The sequence below is a fragment of the Oryctolagus cuniculus genome, chromosome 16, assembly GCF_051225735.1.
Source record: "Oryctolagus cuniculus isolate XC-2025 breed Fujian yellow rabbit chromosome 16, ASM5122573v1, whole genome shotgun sequence".
Taxonomy (NCBI): Eukaryota; Metazoa; Chordata; class Mammalia; order Lagomorpha; family Leporidae; genus Oryctolagus; species Oryctolagus cuniculus.
The window spans coordinates 41,962,630-41,976,993 of record NC_142882.1 but is presented as its reverse complement, the minus strand read 5'-3'; the positions used below and the strand labels follow the sequence as shown (position 1 = coordinate 41,976,993).

Genomic DNA, 14,364 nt, shown 5'->3' with positions numbered 1-14,364 from the left:
TCTATCTTGCTCTCTCTAGCTCCTATTTATTTCTACCCATTGATATCTATCTATGATTCATCTCTCCATTTATTTCTATATTGCTATCTATATTTAAACTTCTTTCATAGGTCACTCAATGGTTTGGCTGGAGAACACCCACAGCCATGATTAAAGGGTAAATAAGGAGGTAAAGTCTCTAGATGCTCTTGCGATTGAAAATGCCTTCACTCCACCCTTGCATTAATCAATACCTTGTCTAAGTATAGAATTCTTGGACAAAATTAACCCTCGCTTCGAGTGGAAGGTGTTTCTCTGTTGTCATCCAGCTCCAATATTTCTGAGAAGCCTCCTCCCTGCTGACTTTTATTTTTCTGTAAGTGGCCCGCTTTTTGTTTCTGAGAGCATTATAATCTCTTTATTTCCATGCTTTTAAATTTGATAGTAATGTGTGATTTCAATCAGGTAAAACAGGGATAGATATTTACTTGGAAAAGAGAGAGTGGGCAGGGGTGGGGAGCTGCTCTCCAGAGAAGTATCTAGCGTGGGATGCGGAGGGGGTTTAGCAAGGAGAGCTGGGAGGCTGAGTGGAACTCTCACACCTGGCTCTCGCGCTGGCCTGATTGAGTGTGTTACACAAGCTCCAGAAACTGTGTTAGTCCCTTTGTCCCCTAGTGTAAATAAGGGTGTTGACACCTGCCAGGTTAGGAGGATAAAATTGGGTAAACATAAAAATGAAATTATGAAGCAATCATTCTTCTAATGGTAACTACCAGAATGCCTCAAAGAGACTAGCTCTACCTCCATTCCAATCATACTAAAATACTTTAATAAGCTCTTGAATTTGTAGATGTAGCCCCCTGGAGAAGGGCATTGGGCAGGGTCTTCAGATCCATAAGGAAGAGAAATGCTACTTTTCATAAACATATGTGGTGGGAATATTTGATATTAACGGGCAGGGCACCAGGAAAGAATTATCTAATGACATCATACAACATCACTGTTCACTCTTCTAAACAGTTCTTCAATTCTACACTCCTCAATAGGAGCATTTTTTGAGTGGACTTTGGTTGAGAGCAACTCAAAGAGGTACATGAAGCAAACAATGAGAGTCAAGAGCATAAAGCACTTAGCATTAAGCTCAGCACAGAGTAAGAGCCAAGTAATCTTGCTATTTTTACCTTCACTGCTTTTTTTTAAAGATTTCTTTTATGTATTTGAGGGGCAGAAATACAGATAGAGAAGGAGAGACAGTGCTGGAGAAAGATCTTCCATCTGCTGATTCACTTTTGTTTTCTTTTTCTTTATCTTTTTTTTTACAGGCAGAGTGGACAGGGAGAGAGAGAGACAGAGAGAAAGGTCTTCCTTTGGTTCACCTTCCAACGGCCGCCGCGGCCAGTGCGCTGCGGCTGGTGCAGCGCACTGATCCGAAGGCAAGAGCCAGGTGTTTCTCCTGGTCTCCCATGGGGTGCAGGGCCCAAGCACTTGGGCCAACCTCCACTGCACTCCCGGGCCACAGCAGAGAGCTGGCCTGGAAGAGGGGCAACCAGGACAGAATCCGGTGCCCTGACCGGGACTAGAACCCGGTGTGCCGGCGTCGCAAGGCGGAGGATTAGCCTATTTAGCCGCGGCGCCGGCCTGATTCACTTCTCAAATGGCTGGTGCTAGGCCAGCTGAAGCCAGGAGCCTGGAACTCCAACTGGGTCTCCCACGTCGTGGCAGGGGCCCAAGCACTCAAGCCATCTTCTGCTGCTTTCCCAGGAACGTTAGCAGGGGGATGGACAAGATGAACAGCTGGGACTCAAACAGGCGCTCTATGGGATGCCAGCATCACAGGCAGCTCCTTAATCTGCTGTGCCATGGTGCCAGCCCCTTTTATTATTTTTAAATTGACAAATAATACTTATGTATATTTATACAGTTCTTTTTAATAACATGATAATGAGATGGGATCATAACACTATGCAACTTTAAGAAGATAATGGAAACAGGAAAACCATATCATAATCTTTTATCTGATCACCAATTGCAATGTGTACATTTCTTTTTCATATTGAATAATTACCAAAGAAAAAGTGAAACCAGTTTTTTTCATCATTACATTTTTAGATGTGGGAAATCATAATCGAAATAGAAGGGCAGAAAGAGAAAGCATCGAGGGAGGGCAGTAAGAGTGGTTTCTTGATTCATGTTACTTTCTAAAGGAGTACATGAAAATGGAAATCAAAGCCTTTATGAACAGCATTCTATTGCTAGCAATATTTATCTTGCATTTCTTTAAGTTTATTTAGTTAGTTTTATTTACCTGAAAAGGAGCAAGAGAGATCTTCCATATGGCAGATCACTCCCCAAGTGGCTGCAATGACCAGGGCTGAGCCAGGCTGAAGTCAGTAGTTTGGAACTCCATCTGGTCACCCACATGAGTGACAGAGACCCGAGCACTTGAGCTGTCACCTGCTGCCTCCCAGGGTGTGCACCAGCAGGAAACCAGATAGGAAGCAAATGCAGGACTCCATCCATCCTCATAACTCGATATGGGATGCAGGTGTCTGAAGCAGAGGCCACACCCACAGCAACAGGACACCTGCTCCTATTTTGCATTTTAAAACGATGCTGTTCTTCCTTCATGCAAGCATTCTGACTTCCATGAGCTCCTTCCTCACTTTTTTATGATTGGCCACAATTCTCTCTTGGTTGTAATCCAAGATTCTCTTGGAAACTAAACAATCAAACCCAGTTTGCAAAGTGCATTACCCATAGCCAATGCACCCTAAAGAGTATCCTGGAACAGCAGAGAAGGTAGAGGCACTCAAAGAGAGCCAAACACCAGATCTGCGTCCTCAGAGTGCTGAAACTTGGCACCTTCCAAGGTCTCTGAGGTTGGGCTGTATAGCCACTGTTATTTTTCTAGGGGATACAAAATTAAATAATAATGAAGATGAGAATACAAGTATTGAATGCTCAGGATACAGGCTGCCTCGTGAGCAGCCAGAACCTGAGCTTATCCCAGAATTTCCAAAGCTCCTGAAGCTCACACCTGGGCTTCCCTTGAGAACACCACCAACGATCACTCTGGGCTGGATTCCTTCTCATCTTTCCTGAATTGCTTTCCGTTTCTGACCAGATGCACAGACATGGGATGATCCAATGAGAACATGGCTACAAAGAATCTCAGTACACGGAAGACCTTTCATAAATGCAGCTTAATCTATGCTCTTTCCCCTGAAGGAGGGGAAACATGAGTTATCTCTCACTTCCACAAACAACAGATAAAAAAAAGGTCAGTTACATTTCTTAGAGAGATAGAGTCAGGTTAAATAAAGAGCCGTTACTCTGACACTAGGACTGATGAAACAACCAAAAGGCAGGTTATGGATGATTTGAAAAAATAAAGCCAGCTGGTAACCTGCTTACAAGGTGACAAGAAGGACTGTGTACGAGGCAGTAACACAGGTTCAGAGTCTCATTGTGTCAAGAGCACAGAAGGGCCAACTGTGCTACTATTGAAAGAAGAATGAACAGGCAATTTTAAAGGGATTTCCAGGGATCCATGTTGAGATGCAGCAGTTAAGATGCTTGTGACACTGGCATCCCATATGAGTGCTGGAGTTCAAATCCCAGCTGCTCCACTTCTGACACAGCTCCCTGCTAATGTTCCCAGGAAAGCAGCAAAAGATGGCCCGAATACTTGGGCCCCTGCCACCCATGTGGGAGACCTGCTGGAGCTCCTGGATCCTGACATCTGGTTTCAGTCTGCCCCAGCCTTTGCTATTGCAGCCATTTAGGGAGTGAATCAGTGGATGGAAGTGTCCTCTCTCTCTCTCTCAAACTCTCTTCTATCTATCCCCCCGTCTCTGTATCTCTGCTTTTCAAGTAAATAAATGTTAAGAAAACTTTTTTAAAAATGGATTTCCTGGAGAGCCAGTACTGTGGCATAGTGGCTAAAACCCCCGCCTGCAGTGCTGGCATCCCATATGGGTGCCGGTTCAAGTCCCAGATGCTCCCCTTCCAATCTAGTTCTCTACTATGGCCTAGGAAAGCAGTAGAAGATGCCTCAAGTCCTTGGGCCCCTCACCCACATGGGAAGACCCAGAGGAAGCTCCTGGCTCCTGGCCCAGGAGATCAGCCCAGCTCTGACCATTGAAGCCAATTGGGGAGTGAACCAGCAGATGGAAGACCTCTCTCTCTCTCTCTCTCTCTCTCTCTCTCTCTCTGTGTCTCTCTGCCTCTCCTCTCTGTGTAATTCTGACTTTCAAATAAATAAATAAATCTTTTTTTAAAAAATGGATTTCCAGTATAAGTATAGTCAAGATCAAACAAAATTCAAATATCTAAAAACACAAAGAAGAAAATATCATGGATAATAATTAGGTGGCAATTTGACTCAGATTTGTCATATACTGAGACTTGATTTAAGGATAGAAAGATTGATTTCTTTCAAAGTCTTAAAAATAATTTGACACGACTTACCTTAGTTACTTAATTGTTCTAATATTATTATACTCTCCAACAGATTTAGTCCAGCAACTATGAATCACAAATATCTACTTTCTTTGTTTAGTTGCTAATGTTCTGTGTGAATCTAAGGTTATCATGTAAGTAGTATGTGATAACTGCTTCCCCAGGTACCCATTTCAAAATGACATTTGTATATAGAAGGCTTCATTTTCATGGTTGGCATTAAAAAAACACTGCCTTTCTGCTTAACCTCCTGCGTCAGCGTTGAAGGCACCTCTTCTATTCCCCTTTTCGCCTGGATTGTGATCTCTTAGGCACAGAGATTGTGCACTGTGTATTTATTGGAAGTTCCTGAGACAGTGTCTGAAGCATAGTGCGAGCTCAATACATTGCATGAATCGAATAAATAATGAATGGTGCTGTATTGGCTCCCATCTAAAGCCAGGATTCAGAGAAGTTTAATAACCAATGCAGCAGTGTAGTCGAAAGCTGAATTATTAAGAGAAGAAGCTGACAGAGACCATTTTCAGTCTCCATAAGGAGGAACTTTCTGGCATCTTAACAGCCTGACTGGCAATTTCCCAGTTCATAAGATAACAATCAAGTCAGATATCCAGAGAGTTTGGGGGTCAGTGTAGCCTAGTGTGGCCTTTTACAGGTGCAAGTGATTTTTATTAAAAAAAAAAAAAAAAAAGAACACTGACTCTTTCCAGAATAACCTGATTTCCACAGACTTAAATAAAGGTATTCATTCTTTCAGAGTTTCCAGTTACTTCTCTCTCTCCAGGCTGTGAAGTCAGTTCCCATCTCTCTGAATGCCCCACTGCTGGTGGTAATGATCCTGTCCATGTGACACCCTTTATTTTTATTTTATTTTATTATTTTTTTTTGGTCTCACTGCTGTGAGTGAGTGACAAGCGAAGGATATTCATTTTAGCTTGAAAATGTCAGACATGCACTTTAAGAGATAAATTTTTTGCAGCTTTTAATGAGCTGGTGTTTCTGAAAGAAATACTCATCTCTGATGCAGATACTGTACAGGTGACAACTGATATTTAATAAGCGATGGCTCTTGTATTAGTCGCAGTTCGCTAAAGAAAATGTCTCAGATTGCTTTTGAAAAACTCTCAGCATCAGTAGCCCAAAGGCAAGATATGACCTTTTTATTACATAATGAGAATCATTTATTATCTTACAATGTATCTTAAAGTCACAGACAAAATGCCACTTTGATAATTGCTTTCAATTAGCTCTGAGCATAGCATATATTCATAAAATGTCTTCCCTAATTTAGAGTTGAATTAGAGAAAATTGCAGGCATAATCTACTTTAAGGTTGTCTCATTTAAGGTGATTCGTGGTTTTATATCAAAGAAATCAAAACGAGTAGTTTTAGAACAGTCTCTCCAAGTGTTTTAAGCAGGCTTTTCAATATTTGATTCTATTCTATTACCAATTAATTAACAAATTAAAAGACGAGTTCATCATCTCTGACCTTTTATGCCTGTTAGCTTCTGACTTTCATCGGTAATGATTGTTTTTTCTTTTTTCTTTTCTTTTTTTTGAAATGAAGCCTTGCACTTCGTGTGGAAAGGGGGAAACAATCTGATTAGCAAATGAATAGGATTTGCATTGGTACCAATCACATCCTCCTTTTGGGGTGTCCCTGGGACAGAGACTGGGCTGGTGGATGGGGGCTGCCCTGTGACAGTCAGGACTCATCCTTTAGAATCATGCGATCTGATTCGGCAGCTCTCTGATTTGACTATAAGTGAAGCTAGGGTAAATATGGTGCTTAAAATTCCTTTGGCTAAGTTTTATTTTTCATCAGCATTCTGAGATTTGGAATATGATGTGAGTGCATATCCACAGCTCCCCTTTTAATATTTTTGACATAAGAGACATTGTGAAAGCCCATCTTACACTTGTGGTGTTTCAATAACTCATGAACCATGATTAGCCTGGTAAGAGATTGTCAGAAACTGGCATTGTGTCTGGAGATTACTCTACCCTCTTTCTCTCTCTCTTTCTCTCTCTCCTTCTCCTTTTTTCCCCAGATAAAAATTACACACAAGAACCAAGCCCCAATGCTGATGGGCCCCCTTCCAAAAACTGGGTTATTCTGCTCCCTCGTCAAGAGAACAAGAAACCGAAGCAAAGAATAATCCTGTATCATCTCCTCCTTAGAAATGCAATTAGCATAATTGGGCCATGGAACACGTGTGCTGGAATCTTTGAACCCTTTCAAGTCTCCTGTTCATGCAAAAACCATGGAGTTGGTTTAACAGGTTTTGTTTTTTTTTTTTCTACCGAGCTAATGTGAAACTCAGCTAATAGAACATTTATTGTCTCAGTTGTCACAGGCATCTTTGCATGAAGAAATACATGAAGTAATACTGCCTATTTTTGTTGCATGCATCCCCATAAATTTTTATGTTTCCTGGTCATGTCTTCTCCAATTTCCATTTACTAACCCATGAGAAAAATCTAATTCCAATGATGAATAAGCACTGTCAGTAATGCTACAATGGTCATAATTGTAGGTTGCTTTGCTTTTCCCTGTTAGAATCAGCGTATTAATGATCTTTGACCCTTGACAGAAGGGAAACTTTTAACTCAACAATTTTATGAAATAGTTGTCTACAATACCTTGCTGTATCTAAATACCTTTTCCTCAACATCTTAACTCCTCTGAGTGGAAATTAAAATGTCAGGTATAAAGTGTTCTTGTGATGAAAAATAGAAAGCACTTTTTGTTTAGCTTGTTTTTAACTCCAGAAATAAGTGAAAACTTGTTACTTGGCAGTGAAGTGTGGTAATATGGTAAGCCTTCTTCCTTTCTGCATGAGACTCTACAAGAATTCATAACCACAACAGTAACCAAATAGATGTTTTAAACTATGTGCCTAATTAATGTATTTCCCACCAAAGAGTCAGAAAAAGATGCTTGAGAGAAATGGGTGGATGCATAGTTAATTAAGCATCGTGGAGATGTGTGGTACTACGATTAATTACGCGATGACCAAATAGCTGGAAGAGATTTGCCCATGAATTAGGTTTAAATTCTCAGTTTCCACATAAAATAGGCTATACAACACAATCAAAGCTCATAGCTGATTTCTTGCTTTTTTTGGTCACTTATAAATATCCATGTCTGTAATTTTTCATGGCTCTGTTAAGTGTACTTGAAGAAAGTGAACAATTGCATCCGTTCCTCTCTAGTACCTTTAAGAAGAACAATGAGTTCTCCGAAGCAGCTCATGCATGTGATATGTGCCACCCCCTCACCTACTGCCTTCCTCAATCTGTGACACTACAAATGTTCATTTGCATATAATGGCTTGGCTGGGTGTCAAAGGTGTCCATGGCATGGGTGGAAGCTGGAAGCACTGATTGTTCAAACAAGTCATGGAATGGTACTTTGCTCAGTGTTTCATCGAGACTATGCCATAAAATGAAAACTCCCTCTGCAGCCGTGGTATTGTTCACTCGTACTGACCTGCATCTCATCATTGCATGTTTTATGTTTTCGAACATATCACAAGGAAAACGAGTGCTTGAAATGCATGATTTATTGGTTTTTCTCTCCACTCTGCATTAAAGTGCCAATGATTTATCAGTTCTATTTTTCTATGGATTCATTCATCTTTGAATAACAAATAGCATTTCGTGATTCTGTTGAACACAGCCTTGCGCATGGATTTATGGATTTCAAGTGAAATTGCTATAATTTTAGTTCTTTGGTTTGAAAACTCAACTGAATGCTGTTATATTAAATAGCTACTCTCAAGCAATGTGCTATAATAGATTATGTATAAAGCGTATTCTCTTAGTGTTCCCAGAACATTGGACAGTAAATATCAATCAACAATAAGTTTAATTGCTTTAAAAATAAAAACATTTGAATAGAATTGGGACATAATTTAGCATTCCCAGAAAAATCATGAACACAATTGCAAATTTAGTACAGCAACCACTTGCCCTGGTATAATAACAAAAGTACACCCAAAGAAACCTCAAAACAGCAACAAATGCATTCCTAACATAATGTCACATAACACACACACACACACACACACTGATTTTGTGTGTCTATGGTTACAGGTAACAAATATTTTCACATGAATTGACAAAACTTTCCACCATAGGCAGGCAGACTTTGTGTCGAAAACATTTTGCAGCCATAAATTATTTTATATTCGGTACAGCATGCAATGACTTCTTTTGGCTACCTTTTATGGTACATAGCTGGAAGACAGCAACAGCCCGTGCCTCATTCTGAGCGATCTGTGGAGTGCAAAGCCATTGGACAGACAGTGAGATGAGGCCAGTGACACAACCTGCCCCCCGAAATTCCAGCTCTGAAATCATACAAGGCAGCTGCCCTGCAGTGTGAACAGATAACCATACTTAGCACCGAGGTAGTTACTCACACTCACCATCACATGGATTCATCGGTACCGATAACCAATGTCCACAGATGACTCAACCTTGACTTTGCCCAACTCATTTTCTACAGATACTGATGTGCAGTGCCCTTCAGGCCCACTACTGCTGGGGTCTGGAAAGTTATCTTTAAAACTTTACTTTGATGCTTTTGAAGTCACTGAAGATGTTTTCTCCATTTTTTATGACGGCTTCGTGTGAAGAATATATATTTTCAGGAAAATTCTAAACTGAGAGATCTATGGCATATTAAAATATGGAAGAATGAATGTTAGCTTTATGAAATGGAAACTTCTCTTCTATGTGTGTGGATGTTTGTGTTGCCGAGTCAAACTCTTTTTAAATGCAGTAGACACGACAGAATACATTTTCAGTGGATAAAGTTCCTTGATAAAACTGACACTGGACTTGACGGAGGTCAGAGGAAGGTGGAAAGAGACAGCGGCGCTCTGCTAAACACTGCCAAAAACTGAACTGGTGAACAGAGAGATTCCAGAACCTACCTGCATATCCACGCATCTAAGAAATAGGAATGATGGTATCTATGTAGACCCTGAAATTTTCAAGTACAGAAATGTATTTTTGTAATCCATGTGTATACCATGTGCATTTAATGTGAAAGGTACTGACTGTGATGGAAGGCAATAATGCCTTGCAGGAAGTGAAAAAAAAAATGACACTGTAAAGCACTTTTCAGACTGCTTGTGTGCTCATGGCCAGAGGCTGAGAGATCTCACGTGGACAGGGACAGCCCATTGCAGGCAGGGATTTAAATCCGTGAATGGGAAGGGACCACATACCTGTTTCTGTGCTCTGTCTTTTTCTTTCTGTAGGGGCCTGGGAAGCAACTGTGATGATGACGAAGGCGTTTTCTTTGAATCTCTGACTGTGTCCCCTATTCCTTAGATGGTTCCATTCCTTTTTGTGTCAACATGAATTTGTCCTCTACTCATTGTGAAAAAAGAGAATGGACTTTTCATGGTACATGTAATCCCCAAAGAACTACAGATAACAGAATTTATTCTAGATAAAAAGACCAAACCCTTGTAACACACATGGAGGCTGTAAAATACCTGCAAAGGAGCTTTCATTTTGTGAAAGGTAGAAATCGCCCCCTGAAGGTCCCGATTAAATTTTACTGTATTTAAATAAAGTTTGAATGAACTCAACATTTGAAAGATTCTAAACATGCCTATTGTGTTGAAAACCATGGAATTCATTGAATTATGGTATCTTCACTATTTTCTCAGAAAGTATTATATACAATATCCTGCCTTTTGGAATAAAAATGTTCACCACTCACTTCAGCGTTAGTCCTTACTACCATTTTGGCCAGAACTGACTGGAAATGAGCCCTTCACAAAGCCAGCCAGCCAGCGCACCTGTATGGGGAGGTTCTGGGCCAGCCAGCTGCCTTAATACAGGGGGGAAGAGTCTTCGTGTTAGGGGACCACATCCTGTGTCTTCCAGAACTGAGCCATTGTACTTTGGGCTTCTTTGTGTCCCAAGTTGCTGTTGTGAATGTATTCTGCCAATGTTATAGATTGCAGGAAAGCCACCCAACCTCCTGATAGCTTGAGGGGTGCTGGAAGTGGATTTTCTGGTTGTATATGGTGTCAACAATTTCAACAAATATCTCCTGGGCATTTGATTGTGTAAAAGATACTTGGCAAAGGTCTACAATGATTTTTTTTAAAAAGTTTTTTAAAGGATAAAATCTCTTCTCTAAACAACTTTGCACCCAATGGAAGAATTGAGATGAGATCTAAACAGGACTCAATCAGTGAAGGGCCTCCCAACCTGCTATGTGTCCATCTCTTGGCCTATGTCTCCAGCTCCAGCTCCAAAAACCAAGTATGAGCAAGGAGCACCAGACACTAACCCAAAAGTCCCTCTCCTGACCCATTAAGGAGTTCTCCAACCTGCACACATGTCCAGAATAGCCCAGGACAGCCAATATGTGGCCTTTCTGGGGTGGTGGCACTGAGCAGCAGTCATTTTGAGGATGCACCTGCACGGAAGGAGGAGCCAGCTGCAAATCTAAGTGTCTTGTGCCCAGGATGGGTGCAGATCAAAATGTTGTGCACCCAAGTGTCACAGCCACGCCTCCCCACCCAGTAAAAATGCCTGCACAGCTTCATTCATTGATCTAGCCTCAGAACCTCTTCCCAACGTGATGGAGCAGAAGGCCCCTGTAAACCTCTCAGGTTGCACATTAGCTTCTTGTCAACTTCTATTTGCAAGTGAGCCAGAGAACCTGGGGTCAGTCACAGAATTCAGTAAATGGTCACAAGACATGACAGGATAACAAGGTAAGCAAAAGGTGATCCAAGTCCAACTCAGGAAATGATGATTTGGTGAAGGGATACCAAAAGGCCTCCACCGGCAGGAAAGGGACAAGTGGCTTCTTCCATTAGCTGTCACATTCCCCCTGGGCATACCCAGAGTGCAATGTGATAACTCAGCACCTGGGTGTGTGTGATGACCAAATTAGGACAACTCAGATTTCCATCTCCTCAATGGCTTTGGAAAAGGTAGAACTTTACAGGCAGACAGAAGCAGAGCTAAGGGAATTCAGAGTAGGAGAGCATGGGACACAGCTCATCCTGTAGCTTAATCACCTCATTTCATTAACAACATCCAGGATTTTGAGGCCGGCATTGTGCAACAGCCATATAAGCTGCACCTCGCAGTGCCAGCATCCCATATGGGAATGCTGGTTCGACTCCCAGCTGCTCCACTTCCAATCCAGTTCCCTGCTAATGCACCTGGAAGGGCAGCAGAAGATGGTCAAAGTACCTGTGCCCCTGCCACCCAAGTGGGCAACATGGATGGAGTTCCTGGCTCCTGGTTTTGACCCAGAGAAGCCCCAGCTATTGTGATCATTTGAGGGGTGAACCAGCACGTGAAAGATCTCTTTTTCTCTGTCTCTCACTCTCTCTGTGTCACTCTGCCTTTAAAACAAATTTTAAAAAATGTTTTTAAAAAAATGATTTGGGAATTTATAAATGGAGCTTTGGGATAATGCTTCCACTTCCAAATATTAGGGGAGAAAAGGAGCAAGAGAAGGGAGGAAAAGAAAGAGAAAGGCAGAAGAACAAGGAAGTGAGGGAGAGAAGGTGAGAGAACAAAGTCAACCCTAGGAGAATCAGACTGCTGCAAGGGTTAACGTCATATTCTCAAAGAGACAGCATGAGCAGATAAACCATTCTCAGGTATTCTGAAAGAGACATCTGGCCCCTCGGCATTTCTGGGGAGTTCTAACTACCTTGCAAGGTATAAATATAACTTTATGAACTTTCTAAAGCTTATGAGAACTAAAGTAACAAGGAACAATCACTGTAACTGTGTTCGTGCTAAATGTATAGCACATTAAGAATCACAAAGAAAAGCACAAGATTCTACAAGTCAAAAATGAATTACAGAATGTTAAATCGTTCTGACAACCAACTGTTTGTTGACAGAGTCAAAAAGAAGTCTGAAACACTCTCTACTCCATTTTTTGTATGCAAACATTTATTCCCTGAAAGCAGTCATTCTCAGAAAAAGCATTTCTAATTAAAATTGTATTATTAATCATAATAGCTCTGGGGCCGGTGCTGTGGCTCACTTGGCTAATCCTCCACTTGTGGCGCCAGCATCCCATATGGGCACTGGGTTCTAGTCCTGGCTGTTCCTCTTCCAGTCCAGCTCTCTGCTGTGGCCCGGAAGGGCAGTGGAGGATGGCCCAAGTGCTTGGGCCCTGCACCCCATGGGAGACCAGGAGGAAGCACCTGGCTCCTGGCTTCGGATCAGCATAGCTCTGGCCGTAGCGGCCATTGGGGGGGTGAACCAACGGAAGGAAGCCCTTTCTCTCTGTCTCTCTCTCTCATTGTCTAACTCTATCTGTCAAATAAAAATAAATAAATAAAAATTTAAAAATCATAATAGCTCTTAAATTAGTAGGGATTTCTTTGTAGCATGTTGCTAAAAAAATTGAGACAGTGCATTTGAATTGAAAGAAGGCTGCCCGGTGTGTGTATCTTTCCAATGTTTTTACTGCTATCGTCACACTCTTAAGATTCTGCACCATCAAGTGGTACTCAGATGCTTCTTTAACCTTTCTCACCACTCAAAAATGTGAGATAAAAACTCTTTACAACCCAACAAAATATCCTATTAACATTCTGTTAAAGGCTGAAGAACATTCCATGGAAGGGCTACCGTAGCACTCCCAGCTTGTAGTTGAAGAGCTGAATCATAAGGGCTCCAGGGCCACAGCTGCACGCATCTCTTTTTTTCTTTTTTCTTTTTTTTTCTTCTTTTTTTCTTTTTACATTTTTTTTAACTTTTATTTAATGAATATAAATTTCCAAAGCACAGTTTATGGATTACAATGGCTTCCCCCCCATATCATCTCTCCCACCCGCATCCCTCCCCATTCCCACTCCCTCTCCCCTTCCATTCACATGAGGATTCATTTTCGATTCTCTTTATATACAGAAGATCAGTTTAGCATACATTAAGTAAAGATTTCAACAGTTTGCTCCCACACGAACATAAAGTGAAAAATAATAGATGATTTTTTAAATGATGATGTGTCGCTCCCCGTCTTCGTGGAGGAACGACACTAAACCCTGCCTAGGCTTCCTATCCGAGTCACGGCACCATTATGTCACTCCCCGTCTTCGTGGAGGAACGACACTAAACCCTGCCTAGGTTTCCTATCCGAGTCACGGCACCATTATGTCGCTCCCCCTCTTCGTGGAGGAACGACACTAAACCCTGCCTAGGTTTCCTATCCGAGTCACGGCACCATTATGTCGCTCCCCGTCTTCGTGGAGGAACGACACAGGACCCTGTGCTGTTCTTTTGTCTGCTCGGCCCTCCCCGGGTTTGCTGCTGGTTCTTCCCGGGTTGGCTACCGTCCCTTGAAAATGCTACTTGTTGCTTTGTGACCTTAGGCAAGTTTTCAAGGTCAGTTTTCTCCCCCAGACATATTTCCAGTGAACTTCATTGATTAAATAATTTACAGCAGTGCCTGGCACAAAGCTATTGATAAGCCATGCGACAGAATACTTGATTGTGTTCTGCAGAAACAGGTGACAGATGGCTGGTCATTTTGTCTGTTAGAAAAATCATTGTCAAGCTCAGGTTCAACATAACTTGTCACTGTATGTTGCACTTACATAGCATGACAATTCTCCTAACCTAATTCCCCCGTGGAGTTACCCAAACATTGGCAGGTATGCCAGAACGGCATCCTACAAACTACACTGTAGGCAATGCCATTAAGCCACCAAGAAGGCTCTACCACTGGATGACTTGACAGCATTTTGAAGCCTAAGATAATATAATGTCCTCATGAGATACATCACCAAATCCACTGCCACCCAAAATCCATTCTGAATACAGATCTTACCTCTTGCATTCATTAGGCCTGCCTCTCTTCAGTGAACCCCAGGACATACACTAATTGTTTAGTGCTCTTGCTTTTCATACC

The 14,364-nt window shown here is 41.7% G+C and overlaps 1 protein-coding gene and 1 long non-coding RNA gene across 13 annotated transcripts in view; one reads left to right on the top strand and one right to left on the bottom strand.

Moving 5' to 3' along the window:
* DGKB (diacylglycerol kinase beta) overlaps nt 1-14,364 on the top strand; it is a 781,129-nt gene that overhangs the window by 764,263 nt on the left and 2,502 nt on the right. For 6 of the 9 annotated variants that reach the window (XM_051832537.3, XM_017350433.4, XM_017350434.4 and 3 more), the window contains one exon: nt 6,494-10,183. The exons of the other annotated variants lie outside the window; for them this stretch is intronic. In XM_051832537.3, the coding sequence (XP_051688497.1) occupies nt 6,494-6,601 (108 nt within the window). In that variant the 3' untranslated portion in view covers nt 6,602-10,183. Of the gene's footprint in view, nt 1-6,493; nt 10,184-14,364 lie in introns of those variants that run through there. 9 annotated transcript variants of the gene reach the window in all.
* The window catches only part of LOC127487319 (uncharacterized), a 37,356-nt gene continuing 31,576 nt past the window's right edge, over nt 8,585-14,364 (bottom strand). For 2 of the 4 annotated variants that reach the window (XR_016222425.1, XR_016222426.1), the window contains exon 5: nt 8,592-8,723. This is a non-coding gene — a long non-coding RNA (uncharacterized LOC127487319). Of the gene's footprint in view, nt 8,724-14,364 lie in introns of all 4 variants that reach the window. The other 2 variants (XR_016222423.1, XR_016222424.1) reach the window with 2 other exon arrangements.